General features: G+C 38.5%; 1 protein-coding gene across 1 annotated transcript in view; it reads left to right on the top strand.

The window, feature by feature from the left end:
* The window catches only part of Rad23b (RAD23 homolog B, nucleotide excision repair protein), a 49999-nt gene that overhangs the window by 12281 nt on the left and 18993 nt on the right, over positions 1–18725 (top strand). Inside the window, exons 2-4 of the mRNA XM_059254368.1 lie at positions 10664–10745; positions 12521–12600; positions 17581–17849. Coding sequence (XP_059110351.1) covers positions 10664–10745; positions 12521–12600; positions 17581–17849 — 431 coding nt within the window. The remainder of the gene's footprint in view (positions 1–10663; positions 10746–12520; positions 12601–17580; positions 17850–18725) is intronic.

The following is an 18725-nucleotide window of genomic DNA, read 5'->3' on the forward strand; positions in this document are numbered from 1 at the left end:
GCTTTGAAGGGTATAAGCTGGAATCAAGGTCCTGCCATTTCAACTTGAAAATTAGACTTTTTGTGGGAGATAGGTAATATATGAAATTTGCTTCTTTTTCTTTCTTTTTTTTTTGGTTTTTCGAGACAGGGTTTCTCTGTGTAGCTTTAGAGCCTGTCCTGGAACTCACTCTGTAGCCCAGGCTGGCCTCAAACTCACAGAGATCCACCTGCCTCTGCCTCCCGAGTGCTGGGATTAAAGGCATATGCCACCACCGCCTGGCGAAATTTGCTTTTTAAAGAAATGTGTTAAACCTAAACCACCTATAGCAGACTGAATCCTGAGAAATGATGCTATGCCATCTGTTTTTTTATGAATATTTGGGCAGTGAAGTCAGTCTCACTTGTGAATGAATTCTGTAAACTCTTTAATAAATTCTGTAAGCTCATTCAGGCAGTGGAGGTGGATCTGCTGCTAATGACTGATGCATGTGATCAAATACTAGATGCTCCAAAAGTGAGTAAGACTATTTCTCATCCCCTGCTTTGGTTGATTGATTAAGCAGGCAGGTTACCCTGACCCACACAATAAAATGGCTTATTTTTGCCCTTTTAGAAACTTTAAAAGCTGTAGCTAGTGTGCAATTAACTTTATATACTCTCCCATTTCTATCTGCTTTGATCTTGTTAAAATAATAACATCTGGAATGTATTTTAAAAGCAATTAAATTGATGTGTATAGGTTGACTTAGGAACATTTTACATAGTTTTTGTGGGAAAAATAATAGCCTCTGAGTAATAACTCTAATGAAGATTGCCTTTTAAAATAATTACATTTATTTGTCCACAAACACCAGAGTCCTCATGTGGCGGTCAGAGGACAAGCTGTGGGAATTGATTCTCTCTTACTTCCACTATGTGAGTCCTGGAAATCAAACTTAGTTTGCCCTGCTTGGTAGCAGAACCTTCTACAGCCTTTGTTTATTGTCTCTTCTCACATAATGCTCTAATAGCATCAGTTGCTGTTTTAGGAGAAAGTCTCTCAGTTGAGTTCAGTGGTGCAATTATCCTGTTTCCATTGCAGTTGGTAGAAACTTTCCTTTTTTTCTTTTTCAATCCCCTCCTCCACCCCCACTCCCCCATGGTTTCTCTGTGTAGACCTGCTGTTTTGGAACTCACTCTGTAGACCAGGCTGACCTCGAACTCAGAGATCCGCCTGCCTTTGCCTCCCAAGGACTGGGGTTAAAGGCACGCACCACCTCTCCCTAGTAGTAGATACCTTATAATCAGTTTTGTTTTTATAATTATCCAGAATCTGCTTTGGAGGAGAAATTGAGCAAACTCTTTGGTGTCTGTCTCAGATTTTTCAGATAACAGAAATTTGGGTAAATCCAAAGTCCTTTGCATACATATTTGGCTTTGGAAATTTTTTTCTACGTGTTCTTGGACAGCACCAGCATGCCATGGTATGCATGTTGATATCAAAGGATAACCCGGTTCTCTCCTCTTACCTTGTGAATCTCTGTGATCTAACCCAGGACCTCAGGGCTGACCACTACACCATTACTTGCTCAGCCATCTCTCTGGCCCAGGCAGAGTTTCCTAGTGTTTGCAGATGTGTTGCACACTCAGGCTAGCTGGCCTGTAAATGCTCTCTCTCTCTCTCTCTGTGTGTGTGTGTGTGTGTGTGTGAGAGAGAGAGAGAGAGAGAGAGAGAGATTTTCCTTACTCCCCTCTTCTTACAGTAGGAGTGCTGGGATAACAGACGTGCCACCAAGTAGAACTTCTATATGGATTCCAGGAATCCAAATTCATGTTGTCATTTTTGAATTCAAATTATGCTTGTAGGAAGCAAGTCCTTTTACTCTTGGAGCCATTTAATGCTATTTTAATTTAGATTATATAGTGGTATAGTTGCCCCCTTTGCCTACTCCCTCTTTTTTAATCTTAAAAAAAAATGCAATATTTTTTGAATATTGTTAGTAAGTATTGATGAGCCATACAACATTTTATTTCAAGCTCTAGTTTTTGCTTTAATTGAATAATCTATGTTTGTTATGGTAAAAAAGTGCAAGCTTTTGTCCTTAGTTGATTAACCTCTTTAGAATCTTTCAAGTAATGACAGCTATAGTACATTTGTTTCAAAAATAAATTGTGCCGCTACTAGGTCTTTTTCCTTTAACGATTTTGTAAACATTTCTCATTCACTAATACTGCACAGTATTCAAATGCATGTTTGTGCAATAATTACTATTCCAGCTTGATGAGTGTTTAAACTTGTTTTCAGGTTTTAGTGTTAAAGCTGTGTATGTCTGCCTTGGAAAGACAATGGGAAAATCTCATTTGCATTGAATTACTGACTCAATGGCAGGTTCATTGCCTTTAAAATGGCTGTGTCAGTGGTCATAAGTATTAGCAGGATGTTCACCAGTAACTTCCATGTAAGTACTTGCCTGTTGTAGGAGGATTCCTTCCAAAATGGCTCCCTCAAATGGCTAACTGCTTGATGCTTGCTATTGACTTATAACTGCAGTTCTTTCCCATATTCCATACAAATCTCTCCTGGCTGCTTGAGTGTCTTCATGACCTGGTGGCTGGCTGGCGTTCAGTTAGTACAAATCATGGAGATGTACTATAGGTGAGAAGAGCTAATTGCAGTCACATCTCAGCTATATGCAGACAGACAGTTCCAGACCACTCCTCAGCCCCAAACAAAAATCCTCCGGTACATAAATCTCTCAGATGAGTTTCACTGATGAACATTCTCCCTGTATTATAAATCTTATCTACATTACTTGAATACCTAGTGTAATGTAAATGTTATGTAAATAGTGGTTATACTGTGTTCTCTGAGAATAGAAACAACTATTTCAGTCACTGTTGAGTCTTTGAATATAGAACTTGCAGATGTAAATGGCTGCCATATTGTGAAGCTCTTTCCTGACACACGGCAGGTTCACCACTAGCTTAACCAAATTGTCTGCCCCTGTCATTTTACTGTTTTCCTACAGGTGCAAGACTATTTTGTACTGCTTCTTAATTTCATTTGTATTTTTTTCCTGTTTGAGTTGCATAGTCAGATGATCAGTTTTCTTTGTTTAATAATGGATGTCTAGTGTTACTCTATTGAATACCCAGGATTCCCCAGGATTGCGCTACGTCCAGCGTGGGATATCATAGGGAAAGAAAATCTAGGTACACTATGCTTTTATGTCTGTTAACTTTATTCCTCTAAGACAAAATTCTATCAATACAGCTATAGCTCTGTCAGGCATTCAAGGCAGAATAACTATAGACATACCAAGCTCTTTATCTGTCTATTTCTCTGGGATGAAATCTGGTCTACATAGCTTCAGTTCCATCCAGTTCCCTAGCTCATAGTCCTGCTAATGACTAAACTCCTATGCTTCCAGCCTCATCTTTGTCCTCCGTTTCCTCATTCTCCATTTCCACTACTCTACTCCTGGCACTCAGAAAACACTACCCGAGATCTGCTTACCCTCTACAGAATCTTTGTCTTCCTCTTTTTTCTCTTGCCATGCCGTTCTGTCTCTTCTCTACAGAAAAGTGCCTGTCTTCTCTCTACAGCCACAAGGTTTTCTGCCTCCTCAGGAATGTTCCTCCACCCTACCTTCCACCTTGATATGTGAAAACCTCTTTTGTTCTCAGTCAGTTGCTCTGGTGAGCCACTAGGCCTCAAGGCCAGGAGATGGTCTGAGCTTTATTTGCACAAGAAACAGAGCTATGCATCTCCTGCCAGCTTGTCTTTGCCAGCTTGTCTTTGCCTAGGTGACCTGCCTACATGACCTTATCCAAGTACTGGCTCCAGCAGGGAAGTGGGAAGTTCAGCAGGTCTGGGGAGCTGAACTGTTAGCCAAATGGTCTGGAAATACTTTGGCACACAAGGGTTTCATAGCAGAAGACAGCTGAAATATTAAAGCCTGGTTAGTACCAAATATTCATAATAAATGGCTTTCCTTTTGACAGACCCTTGGCTGGTCCAAGTATAGCTTTAATATAAAATATATTTATAATCAATAATCTATATAGATGGCAAGCTGAGAATTAGTTTAACCATCTGATAGTTATATTTGTATATAATTAAAATATCTCTGTCCCAAGAAGGGGGGCAGAGGAATAACATAAAAATCTATCATTATCTAGTATATCATAATATGATTAAATGTGTCTAAGTACTATGATTCTGACTTATCAAAAAGAAATGATTAGTTTGGAACATTGACTATTAATTTCTGGTAGTGGTATGAATTTGGCTAAATTGTATTTTAAGGAGGTACAGTTAGATAAAGTTATCTGAATTATCAGTGGGACCAAGGCTGCAGCTAAAGCTTACCGAATATAAATTTATAATCAATGCAATATTAAACCATAAGCTATGAGAGGACAGTAATAACCTATGTCAGAGTATATACAGCAAGACTTACATATAAAACAATGGTGAAAAAATACATGGGGAAATATCTGATAGTGCATACACTTCAGGATCATGGGCAGAATGTATATAATTAATAATAGAACATTTTTTAAGGGCAGTCCAGCCCCTGGGCTGGAGAGTTCAGTTCAGAAAAATGGGTGACAAAGGGCTGTAGAAATCTCTTATAGTTATTTCCTGCTCATATGGGGGTGAAGCTGAGAGTCTTGAAGGCTGGAATGCAATGGAAACCCAGGAAGTGCAGGCTATTTCAGGCTCTGTGAGATGGTGTGTAGCAGGATTTCTTGCCCCATGGGCTGGAAGGCGGGGTGCAGGGTTGAGCTGGACAGCACATCCATGGTGGGCTGGAGGATGAGATGCAGACCTGCAGCTAGACAGCATGTCCATGGTCCAGAGGGTGACAACCTGTAACTCTTTAGATGACTAGAATTTCTGCTAGGAATAAACACATGAGTTAATGGTAAAACATGCAGGTGAGGAGTTTTAAAGATGAGTTTTAGAGAGGAAACTTTTTTAGTCCATAGCAGAGATTAATGATACATTCATTTGTTATAGCATGTCTTTTTCCATAGTGTGTTAGGTATAGAGCATGGTGTACAGGCAGAATATGTCATAATTTTTTCCATCTGACCATTTTAATATTCCTGAGCTTTTGGTTACAATATTAGTCTCTAAGAGGTGAAGGAGTAATAATCGTCTTAGGTATTTTGCAAACCTTTTCCTGAAATGTAAGAAATGTCCATGCTTACGTTTAGCATTTTAATTATTTTCTTTTCCTGTATTTAAAGCATTTAGTTGGGCTGGAATATATAATTTCTGAACCCAGAAAGCCATATCATTAGATTCCAAACTGGCAGCTTCCTAGGCATTGCTCTGTATGGATCTGAATTGTTTTTGTAGGGGGTTGTACAATAATTTTAATCTTCTCAGTGAATTCAGGAGTTAACCATTCTTGGGACAATTTTTATATCTTGTACAGTAGGGTCCTATGGCCTGGTATTAGCCCAGTGTCCCTTCTCGGGAGGTCCGTAGACTCTGGTATAAAGGCATAGAAGTCCATTCCTAAAGCTTATATATCTTAGACTTCAATAAAAACTTTATGCATAGATCTAACTTAGGCATACATCCTCAGTGTCTCTAGGTTATATATTGAGATTTATTTATCATTTATAACATCTAGATGTTTATATGTTACATTTATCTACCCCAATAATTGCCAGTTCATATATCATAAGTTATTTTTTAACCCTCCTAAATATATTCTTGTAGCCCACACGATTACTCTGATTCTTTCTATAGCTAAATGGTATAGTATTTTTGTTTGTGTTGACACAGGAAATAAAAATATAGTGTCTTGGGCTAATGAGATGATTCAGTGGGTTAAGAGCTTGTCATAGTTAGCATTTGCTGTGATGGAAACGCCATGACCAAAAGCAACTTGGGGAGGGAAAGATTTATTTGGCTTACTCTTCTACACCACTGTTGATTATTCAAGGAAGTCAGGACGAAACAGGGCAGGAACCTAGAGACAGGATCTGATGTAGAGGCCGTGGAAGGGTGCTGCTTACTGGCTCCTCATGCTTGTACACCCTGCTTTCTTACAGAACCCAGGGCCACCAGCCTAGGGGTGGCATCACCCACCATGGACTGGTCCCTCCCCCATCAATAACTGATTAGAAAATGTCCTACAAGCTTGCCTACAGCCCAGTTTTAGGGAGGAATTTTCTCAATTTAGGCTCCCTCCTCAATTCTAACATTAGACTAGCCAGCACAGTGCTTATAGCAGAAGCATGGGGACACCGAAGGTGTCCCCACAGCCTGTGTAAAACACCAAGCAGGTATGGCAACCCACCATAATCCCAGTACCCAGGAGGTGGAGATGGAGGAATCCCAGGAGCTAGCTGTCTAGACTAGCCAGATCTCAGTATGTAAGGTAACCACAGTTGAATAAGATGACTTGTGGATTTCTCACACACATATAAACATGCATACACATAAAAACCAAAAATTTAAAAAAAATTTTATGTGCCTATGCATGATAATTTTGTCTTAAATTTTCTCCTCAGTATAACCTGTCAGGAATAAGATTCCCACTTTGTTTTACCATTTTCATGTTTCTTTTTTTTTTTTTTCTTTATATATTGCTGTATATCTGTGTATTCATTCAGCACAACTCACTAGCTCAAAACCACTATGTACTGGGTTCACTCAAAGTGACACATGTAGTCAAATTCAGTCGTGGCTCCTACCAAATAATCACACTTGTAAATAGAATCTCTTTCTCTGTAAATGAGTTTGGAGGAAACCTAACATCTGTATTAGTTATTTTGCTGTTGCTGTGATAAACACCATTAACAAAAGCAACTTTAGAAGGGATTTATTTTAGCTTATATATAGTTCCAGAGGGACAGAGTTCCAGGCTGGGAAGGAATTGCATGCAAGGCTGTTGGAGCAGGAAGCTGGTAGCTTGCATTTCATCCACACACAGGAAGCAGGGAGGGAACGTGGGGGAAGACTATAGTGCTTCATAGCTCACCCCACCCCCATGATAGACATTTTCTGTAGGTTTCATGTCTCTCCAAACAGCACCACCATTAGGGGACCAAGTATTCAACTATACAAGTGAACTTATGTGGGACATGTCTCATTCAGAGAATCATACCATCCAACAGCATGCTAGTAGTGCTCTGCCTTCTCATTTAGTTGACCTTCGGCAAGTAATTCAACGTGTTAAATATCAGTTCTCAGCTTTTTGACAACTACCATATGACATAACTGTACTATGCCTGGCTATTTTACCAAAGCATTCAGAGTCAGCACACCACAGAGATACTTGACTCAGTGTTTACTGTGGCACAATTCACAATAGCTGAAGTATGGAGCCAACCATGGGTGCTTGTCAACAGAGAAATGGGTAAAGAAAATTTGGTATACAAACCCAATAAATTTTTTTTGGCATCCATAGAGAACAGCTATACTGTTTGCATGAAAATTGATACAACTCAAGATAACCGTATTTAGATTAAGTCAGTTTCAGACATACCAATAGCACAGATTTTTTTTCTCATTTGTGGTTTCTACATTCGATATAGATAAATAAAATCATATATGTATATATGACATGAAAGTAGAGGTGAAACTAGGGGAAAAAAGCAAACTTACAGGAGGGAAGAGGTGTCCCAAGGGGAGGAGATGAGGGAATATGCCCAAAGTCAAATTTTCTCATAGAAGGTAAGTAATGACTTAGGGCAGGGGTGGCTTGGAGTTATTAAAGAGGTTGGAACTTTTTAAAAATATTACTTACAGGGCTGAAGAGATGGCTTAGCAAGCTGTTAAGAGCATTGATTGCTCTTCCAGAGGTCCTGAGTTCAATTCCCAGCAACCATCATCTGTAATGGGATCAGATTCCTTATTCTGGTGTATATATAAAATATGTGAATAAGTAAGTCTTTAAAAAATAACAAAAAATATTACTTATACTTAGCATTGTTTTATATCATAGGGGGAAGTATATTATTTGGATAATGGCATGCAATTTATATTCTGGGTTTATTGATATTGAGATGATTTCCTGAGGGTTTTTTTTCCCACCCCAAACATTTTCAAATTTACTTGTGAATTGTGGGAAATAGTGTACCAAGAGTTTTGTGATGTTGGGTTATATCATAATGGCATTTTAGGAAGGGAATGTGGTACAGGCAACTTAGAGTATTTCTAAAATGCCCTAAAGCTTGGAGTCATGGGGAACCATTTTGGGTTCCAGCTAACACTAAATAGCCTTATGTCATAGGGCCAGGGATTTAACCTTGGCATTCTCACTTCCTCATCTCTAAAATTGAGTGGATGATAATTTCTTTGATACTTAGTGTTTTAAGTATTGTGTTCCATGTCGTTAATGTTAAATAGACACTCCTCTCTTTTTTATTTTGGAAAGATTATCACTATTTGTTCACACATTTGGAAAACAATCTTGCTGTATAGCCCAGGCTAGCCTGTAGCTCACTGTGATTGATAGCAGACAGGATTCCCTGAGTGCTGAGATTACAGGTGTGCACCTGCCTGGCTCCATCCACACCTTCACTTCAGTTGCACAGAGGACTGTAGAGCTGGCTAAGCAGTTAGGAGCACTGGCTGCTCTTCCTGAGGACTAGGATTCAATTCCTAGCACCCACACAGTGGCTCACAACACCCTTTTAACTACAGTTCCCAAGGACTCTGGTGCCCTCTTCTGGCCTCTTCAAGTTCTTAATGCACATGGTTATACAAACATGCCTATGCAGGTGAAACATACACATAAAAATAAATTGCACAAAGAAACTCTCTTTTTTTCTCAAATGAGTTTTCATAGAAAGCACAGGATCATCAGTCTAGACAGTTTTCAAAAGTATTCTAGGAAATTGAATCGAATGAAATCTGATCTTGTCCTTGATGTTTGTGCCTTTAAAGTAAATAGTTCCATTAAGGTATGAGGGAGAGCCATGTCTGTCTTTTTAGCTCCTAAGCCTGTCTATTTTTCTGGTCAGGTCAAGGAGCTGGTTAGACTCAGTTTCTAATTCTTTATAATGAGCCAGTTACCACATCATTTTAGGCATTGAAATGCTGTAAAGTTCATCCATTCCAGCCCTCCATTGCAGATGAGACTGATGCTGAAAGAGTTACTTGTTGAGAATCATTTAAATAGCCCAGTGGCTCTCAGCCTTTGCTGAACTTGGAAACACCTCATGATGGGCTGAAAAAATCTGTGCTGGGGAAATGGTATTATGTTTTCATTGGTCTTCTGATTGGTTATAATGAGCCATAGGAATACATTCGCCTTCAGCATTGATGTTTCTTATTTTAACTGAAACCTTTTATTTCTTAGAACTCTTAGCTTAAAAGGCTTTTGTTTTTCATTGCACTTTTTGTTTTGTTTGCATAGTTGTCATGGGGAGTTCAGAGAACAGCTTATGGGAGTCATATCTCTCCTTCCACCTCATGGGTCCTGGGGATTAAACTTAGTTTAGCTGCAAGTGCCTTTACCTACTGAGTCATTTTGCTGGCCCCAGACGGTTTTTTCAAATTTTTTTTTAATGGGCGGGCTTTAATATGCAATTGTAGCTGGTCTGGAACTCACTATGTAGAGCAAGCTTGAGTTCTGTCTTAGTGGTTTTTTTTTTTTTTTTTTTTTTTTTTTTGTAATGAATATGACCAAAAGCAAGCTGGGGAGGAAAGAGTTTATAAGTTTGACTTGCGTTTCCACATTGTAGTCCATTATCTAAGGAAGAGAGGACAGGAACTCAAAACAGGAAGGAACCTGGAGGCAGGAGCTGATGCAGAGGTCATGGAGGGTGCTGCTTGCTGCTTGCTCTCTTTGGCTTGCTCAGACTGCTTTCTTATAGAAACATTAGCCCAGGGAACACCCCACCCAGAAGGGGTTGATTCCTCCCCCAGCAGGAATGCCTGTGGAGACATTTTCTCAATTGAAATTCCCTCCTTTCAGATAATTCTAGCTTGTGATAAGTTGACATGAAGCTAGCCAGGTCAAGCTCTCTAGAGAACCACCTGCCTCCAAAGTGCTGTGCCATTATGTCCTGCAAGAAGACATTTCTGTTTTGTTTAGAGGGTTCTCTGTAATAGCCCAGGGCTGTCCTGGGAATTTGCTTTTAGGCCAGGCTGGCCTTGAACTCAGAGATCCACCTGCCTCTGCCTGGGAGTACTGGGATTAAAGGCATGTGCCACCATGCCTGGTCCAAGAAGACCTTTCTTAGTCTAAGTAATATGCTCTAAATTTTATGAAACAAAACTTTAGAATTTTGAAATTTTTATTTTAAATTGGTTAAATAAAAAAATGACTATTTTTGTTCGATGTTTGTGATGCTGGGGATTGAATTCAGGCATCATGCATGCTTTAGGTCTGTGTATGTGTAACATGATAGAAAGTTCATGCCAGAGGCACCTAATAATGCAGGGCGGGTCTTGGAGTAAAGTGTTGGGAAGACAAAAATATTGGGAAGACAAGATCTTTGAAGTGCTTGAAGCACTAATTAAAATGTGAGCTGCCATGTTGGTGCTGGGAATTGAACCTCTCAGTCCTCTAGAAGAGCAGGCAATGGCTCTTAACCACTGAGCCATCTCTCCAGCCCCTACACTAATTAAAATGTATTAGAATTTTTATCTTTTGTTCTGTTTTCAGTGTATATTGTAATTTTTCTGTTTAGGCTTAATTTTCTTTTTATTTTAACTTTTCCTATAGGTAAAGGCACTGAAAGAGAAGATTGAATCTGAAAAGGGGAAAGATGCCTTTCCAGTAGCAGGTCAGAAGTTAATCTATGCAGGTATGAATTCAGTTCAGAAATTAATTGCCATGTTTTGCATATTTGACGTTCTAGTTTTAGAAATGTTATCTTAGAAATTACAATATTTTCAAATTGTCTTTGTCAGAAACATGATTTTATAGAAGCAGTTTTTTAATTATGGTTTGATGTCTTCTCTCTGCACATTTGCCTCCTGTGTCCATGGAGTGATGTTACTTAGTCTGTGAGTACTATGATTGACTTCTGTGTCATTCATTAACTGAACATCATTGCTTTCAGTCTATTAAGAACTTGTGTACTAGTTGACTAATGTGTATGAAATTGTTTCTGTCAAAGAAAATTTTAGTGTCTTTCTAAACTAACTACCAAAGTTGAAGAATGAAGGCTTGTTTTGTTATATATATCAAAAGACCTTCATGATAGAATCCCTTTCCCCAAAAAGAATTAAAATACAAATTATATAGAGTACTTTGAAATTGATTGAGGAAAAGAGGCCCCAATAAGAAAGCACCCAAGAATATGACTAGGAACTTGCAAATTTAATTAGCCTCACTGATGCCCAGGAAAATATGTTAAAAATAGACGATGGCAAAGTTTAGTAGAGAAAACTCATCTGTTCCATTGAAGGAACTACTCAACACTATCCTTGTAGGTGTCAGTGAAATGCGGTGTTAGCCTGTTCTTTTCCTTTCGTGGAGCTTTGTAGTATTGCCTTTGGTTTTTTCCTTTTTTTGTATTTTTGAAACAAAGTCTCAGTTAGTCTGTAGCCCTTGCTGTCCTGAAACTCACTATGGAGACCAGGCTGGCCTAGAACTAATGGAGTTCTGCCTGCCTCTGTCTCCCAAGTGCTGGGATTAAAGGTGTGCATCAACAGTATGATGGGCATACTGTTTCCTTTTAGGAGAGAGACCGTTCAGAGTGAGCAATAGCTCACTGATCTAACCCCATTGTTGTTGGTCAGAATTCAGAAGCCAGAAAAAAAAAAGGAATAAACTGTAATTTTTGGTGTATAGCCTCTTGTCTCATTCATGTTCTTAACTTTTTTTTTTTTTTTTTTTTTTTTGGTTTTTCGAGACAGGGTTTCTCCGTGTAGCTTTGCTCCTTTCCTGGAACTCACTTGGTAGCCCAGGCTGGCCTCTAAACTCACAGAAATCCGCCTGGCTCTCCCTCCCAAGTGCTGGGATTAAGGCGTGTGCTGCCACCGCCTGGCTCATTCCCATTCTTTTTTGTGCAATTTGTATTGATTTTTAGGCAATGGCTTTTTTAGAATGAAGGACTAAATTCAAGGGAAAGGAACCATCCAGGAGTCCTGACCTGAGCGTGGCCTTGGTATTCTGCAGTATGCTTACTGAGTTCTACAATTCTTCCCCTTTCTTGTGTATTATGCTGTGTTTCTGAAAGGTTTTGTTCACTTGGCTTGTTTGTTTATAATTATTTTACTTGGAACATTTCTGACTCATCAGGTGTTTGGTATTTTGAATAGGAAGTTGCTTATCCCTTCTTTCCATCAGGAAAAAAAATACACTTTATTTTCAAAAGGATGACCAGGCAATTGAAAATGTTTAATTTTCTTTGTCTTTATGATTTCCCTGTTTTCAGGGCTGAATTCAATAGACCCAGTTAATAAATAAAAAACCAAATCAATCAGGTGTTTATGTTTTTAAAGTAGTACCTGTCCATTTATATTTAATGCCAAAGTTTTTCTTAGAAGTTTTACTAATAGAATTAATGTTGCTGATAAATTAAAAGGTTTTTAAATTTGTTTTTAAATAACATTTTCTCTCCTGAATTATTAGGCAAAATCCTCAGTGATGATACTGCTCTCAAAGAATACAAAATTGATGAGAAAAACTTTGTGGTGGTCATGGTGACAAAAGTAAGTTTCACCTCCACTGTATCGTTAGGCCTTGAATCATCTCAGAAGCAGTGACCGAGTCCACTTCTGTAGCACAGCACATGTAATAAATAGCATGGTGCACTTAACTGCTTTTCAAATGTAGGGAGATTTACTGTGGTCTCCTGTAAAGGTAATAGTTAGATATCTGTAGCTCTAAAGTCATCTTTGTTTAAGATAAAACAGTGTGTCTTATTTTTAAAAGGGCATTTCTCCCTTGAAGTCCCCGAAGAGTTCTTTATCACTTTTCCTTGATCTTTATTCACTCTGCTTTAAAAAGAGGCGCTAGAGTAGTTAAGTCACCATGTGATTATTTAAAAATGTGGTTAGCAATCAAATTAATGTCTTTCATTCTGTAGCTTTTAGTATGTAGCCCTTTAGGTACTAGGTAAGTTATAAAACCATGAAATGAATGCAAAGTTCAGTTTTCAGTGAAGAGATAAGAGTTGTAGGAAATAAAAGGAAAAGTCAACTAAAGAAATGATGGAATGATGTTTTTGTGAGTATCTCTTAAGTAAAAGCTGTTTTGTGATTTAATGATGTTGAAATATATTGGACAATTTAATGAAAGTAACAAAATAAACACCCCCCCCCCCCACTCTCCCCCAAATAGAGCTTGAAGGCTGGGGCAAAAGCACAGGCAGTAAGGTGCTTGCTTACCTTGCAAGCCTGGGTTCTAGCTTCAGAGCCTTTATTGAAAGGATGCTGTCACATGCATTACTGTCACCTCAACACTGGCAGGCAGAGACAAGCATAGCCCTGCCACTCACTGGCCTTCTAGTCTAGCCTACTTGGTGAGCTCCAGGCCAATAAGAGTTTTTTGTTTGTTTGTTTTTATAAAAGGTAGCTGGCCTTTGAGAGATCACATCTGCTCTCTGGCCTCCACATGCCTGCCTGTAGACATTTACAGCAAGAGCTTGAGCATGGATTCTTAAAGAGGCTGCTTTATATACTTGCTTATTTAAAGATACATAACCTCAGAAAGAGCAGTGTATACAGCAGTCATCTTTTAATTGCTGTAATATCCAAGACAGAAGTGTAAAGTAGAAAAAAGTTATTATTAGCCCAGACAGAGTTTTGGAGGATGGAAATCCACGCAGCATGGTGAAGACCACACAAGGACCTCTTGTAGCTGGATTGTCATGGTGGAAATATGTGTATATTTCTATTAATGTGTACTTTTTTCTTCTGTCCTTATGAAGCCACCAGAATTATTCATGGAGGCTCTGCTGTGAACTAATCTAAAAGGCCCTACTGCCAATACCACAGTCAGATTTAATTTCTACTCTTTTCATATTGGTTTATCATAAGACTTTAGGGTTTGTGCCAGGTGTGGTGGTGCACACCTTGAATCCCAGCACTTTGGAGACAGAGGCAGGCAGATCTCTGAGTTCTATGCCAGCCTGGCTTACTTAGTGAGTTCCAGGTCAGCCAGAGCTATATATAGTAAGACCATCTCAAAACAACAACAAAAGACTTTAGGGTTTAAATTGCCTGAGTTCAGGGGGGAGCAAACATAGCAAGCACTCTTTTTGTAATAGTGAAAGTAAGTTTAAGTGGATGCTTGGAGTTGACTAATCAAAGACTAGTAGTTGAATAAACAGGTTTTCCCCGAAGTTACAGAATAATAATAGTAGTAGGAAATAGTGAAATGGATGATGAAAATCTGGTACTTATAAAATGGAATATCACTTATTCTAAATAATAATGAAATCACAAAATTTTCAGGAAAATAGACTTAGAATACATTAAGTGAGGTCACTCAGTCTCAAAAAGGAAAAAAAATGCGTGTTCTCCCTCATTGATTACAGTCTATTATGTACACATGTATATATGTAAACATACATGTAGTATAGTTAGCATGTAGAAAGAACAAGAAAGGGTAATAAAAAAGATAAAGATTCAGATGAATTAGCTTATATACATAGTGAATCCTCTGCTCTCTCAAAGTATAACATTTTCAATACAAAATAGGTTCCTAAATGAGCAGTGACCCCATGTGATTCTGTTGAGGGGCTGTTATCTTACTGGGAGATGAGAATTTTTCCTTTTATTTTTCATTGTTTGAAAATTCCTTAGGCTATAGTTCTTTGCAAGCACTGCTAAACTTGCTGTGTTTTATTCTTTATTTATTTTTTTTTTTTTTTGGTTTTTTGAGACAGGGTTTCTCTGTGTAGCTTTGCGCCTTTCCTGGAACTCACTTGGTAGCCCAGGCTGGCCTCGAACTCACAGAGATCCGCCTGGCTCTGCCTCCCGAGTGCTGGGATTAAAGGCGTGCGCCACCACCGCCCGGCTGTTTTATTCTTTAAACATGAGTTTTGGCTACTGAATAATAGAGAGTGCAGATTGTTAAAAGTATGTTTAAGATAATCAAATGTTTGAAATTTTTTAGAATTCCTGGGAATATTGATTCGTTATCCCTGAAACTCAAAGAGTAACATTCCAGGAATTTGAAAACACTGAGAAACCTTTATTTTTCTCACTGTTATTGCTCTAAAATGTATCATTATTTGATTTTGTTGTTGTTGTTGGTGGTGGTTTTTTGTTTGTTTGTTTGTTTGTTTCCCCCAAGACAGGGTTTCTCTGTAGTTTTGGTGCTTGTCATGGAACTCACTCTGTAGACCAGGCTGGCCTCAAACTCACAGAGATCCACCTGGCTCTGCCTCCGAGTGAGTGCTGGGATTAAAGGCGTGTGCCACCACCGCCTGGCAAAATGTTTCATTGTTGCTGAATAAATATGCTTAATTTTTTTTTTTTTTTTTAAAGAAAATGGTTCCAATTACTGGATATTTTTGTACTCTGAAACTAAAGGCAGCCAAAGCAGACATACATGTTAGGTGTTTTGGTTTTTGTCATTGAGAAAGGTCTCTATTATTTAGCTCTGGCTGTCTGGCTTTCCTAGAACTTGCTATGTATCTGAAAGTGCTGGAGATCTACCTGCTGCTTCTATCATGCCTGGCTGGCTAAGTTTGAAAAATTTTAAACTAGTAAAGAATCAATGGTTTTGCAATATTTAATTCCTTGCTCAAAATGTCACACTTGGTTGAGGACAGCCATGCAAGAAAACAGCATTTCTCCTTCTGTTTTATTCCCCAAACTATTTAGAAAAACCACCAAATTTACCAACTTAACTGTTTTTTCACTCCAGGTATAGATAGGGTTTCTCTGTATTCTGGCTGTTCTAGAACTTACTGTGTAGACCATGCTGGCCTCTGAACTCAGAGATCCACCTGCCTCTGTCTCCTGAGTGCTGGGGTTAAAGCATGTGCCACCACCATCACCCAGAAACTACTTTTAAGTATGAAGTACTTTGGGAGAGGCACACGTCAGGGTAGTTGTGCTGTATTTCTTTCAGTATTCTCAACAGTATAGTGAAGAGTTAAACAGAAAAGGTCTTGGAATGGTTATATATTTATGAGGAATAGATGCCTGATGCTTGTCAGTCTTACAAGAGCCAAAGTAAGCAGAAAACCTTCAAAAAGCAGAGGTTGTGGTGCTTTCTGCAATTAGACTTAAATAGCTCTTTGCAGAAATAGCTCACCAGTACTTAAAGAAAATACTAAGTGCATTAATACACATTTAATATACCAATACACATTTTATTAAGATTAGTTATTGTAATATCTTGATGCTTAAAATTAAAATCTGGCTGGGTGGTGGTGATGCATGCCTTTAATCCCAGCACTTGGGAAGCAGAGCCAGGGGGATCTCTGAGTTCGAGGCCAACCTGGTCTACAGAGTGAGATCCAGGACAGGCACCAAAACTACACAGAGAACCCTGTCTCAAAAAACAAAAAAATAAAAACAAAAACAAACAAAATTTAAAATCTGCATCTTTGTGGTGTTCCATTTTATCCAGAATAATTTATTGTGGAGTTTTAGCTTACTGCAGATTTAGAAACTAAATAATCTTAAGAGGTGGCAGGGAGTGGCTGTGGCAATGCATTCCTATAACTTTAGTAGCACTCTGGAAGTTGAGACAGTGAGACCCTCTCTGAAAATACAAGCAGAATAATCTTTGCAGTGTTCTGTTAGCAGTTAAGAATTAGAAAAAGAAAAGGGAGTATATGCTAGCAGTGTTTTAAAGTACTTTAAGTGCACGCTAGTTTGTTAGCTTCACCCAACAGTTGGTTAGCTCAGCTTAAGCAAGACAGTTCAGCCCATTGCTTTTGTAGCTTATTGAGTTGGAACTGTGGGAGATTTTGAACCCATCTTTTGTTAAAATAGTTAATTTAAGTCTACAGAAAAGTTCCGGACTGAATAGACTAAATATATGGTTTAGGTAGAGTAAAATTCAGTATGATTTTTATGCATATGTAATTGAATTTGCTGCATGGTAGGTTTTATGGCTGTGCTTTTATAGTTCAGGAAGTACCGAGCATAGACATTGTTTTGCTCTCTCTTTGTGTGTGTGTGTGTGTGTGTGTGTGTGTGTGTGTGTGTGTGTGTGTGTTTCTAGTCCTTTTTGTACTTAATGCCTCTTGGTTTATAGTTAGCAGTTCTGTTCCTCCTAAAATACAGCAGATTATTTGGCATGTTCGTAGACAATCTACTGACACTTCAGTGCCAAAACTTTATTTTGATAATGCTTTTAAGTGGCAATACAGTCTTCAGAGTTATAAGCAAGGTGCATAAGTAAAGCTTTGTAGAAAACTATATGGTCCTTTGGGGTATGTGTATTCTATATTTAAGACAGTGATTTCCTTGTGTTCTTTTTTCATATTGAAATGTAAGGATTGAAATGAGTCTAATGTTAATTGCACTTGATAGTTAAGATAATGTAAATTATCTTAGGAACTTTGAGGAGTATTGAAGTGCTTTTATTTGCTAATGTTGATCGTTTATTATCCAGTTACAAAATTATGTTTAGATTACTGGCTATTAGGCTGTTCTTATTGCTGTCATAGTCCAGTGAGTGGTCACATAATGCCTTCTATTTACTTTGTTTTTTAACACATCCAGCCCAAAGCAGTGACAGCACCAGTGCCAGCAACAACTCAGCAATCGAATGCTCCCACCACTACTGCAGTTAGCTCCTCCACAGCAACGGTTGTGGCTCAGGCGCCAACCCCCACCCCTGCTTCAGCTCCCACTTCCACACCTGCGTCTACTACTCCAGCCTCAACTCCAGCATCTTCTGAACCCACACCTGCTAGTGCAACTCAGCCTGAGAAACCTGCAGAAAAGCCAGCGCAGTCACCAGTGGTTACCAGCCCAGCACCAGCTGACAGGTAAGGACTACATTGTAAGAAATTACATCACAAAGTAGTCATATTTTTGAATGCCTAAAAATCAAACTAGGTTACATTTTCAATTTCTAAGTGAACTCTGACTGAATCATGCTTATGTTTATTTTTCATGTTTGTATGTGCATGTATATATGTACACGCTCGTGTGTGCAGAACACAGGTTGATGTAATGTGTCTTCCTCCACCCTATTTATTTGAGACAGATCTTTGGCTGAATCCAGAGCTTGCCAGTTTGGCTAGGCTTGTCCCATGAACCTTTGGGATCTACCACTTTTCACCCTCACAGTACTGGAGTTAGAGGGGCATGCCACTGCACCCTGCTTTGACATGGCTTCTGAAGATTCCACATTAGGTTCTTAAGCTTGCATGGCAGGACCTTTATCAGCTGAGTTCTTCCAGCTGGTTTGTGTCTATTTTGATACTTTACTATTAATAATATAGGCATACATTCTGTCATACAGATTTCTATATTCTTCATTTTTTAAAAATCTGTATTGAAAAACTTCTCATTTTGAATAGAGATGTTTAAGATATGTAAATTACAAAAAGAATAATAATTGTAAAATAATATTGGCATATCATTTTTATTTGTTGTGATTGTTTGTGGCCATTGTTATATATGAAACATAAGCATCCTTTCATATCAGTAAATAATTCAGTTGCTGTATTGCATTGTATTTCCTTTTGACATTTGTTAGCTTTGATAATTTAAGAAAAGCAATTACGATCTTTGGGTATTTTCCTCATCTACAAATGTGGGTCATACTAAGATCATCTAAAGTTAAGTGGAAGGTGGTGCATGTGTAGTGACTGACTGCTAGGTAAGAGTCAGCAGTAGTTGCTATTTGACCTGACTCC

The sequence above is a fragment of the Peromyscus eremicus genome, chromosome 2, assembly GCF_949786415.1.
Source record: "Peromyscus eremicus chromosome 2, PerEre_H2_v1, whole genome shotgun sequence".
NCBI classification, from domain to species: domain Eukaryota; kingdom Metazoa; phylum Chordata; class Mammalia; order Rodentia; family Cricetidae; genus Peromyscus; species Peromyscus eremicus.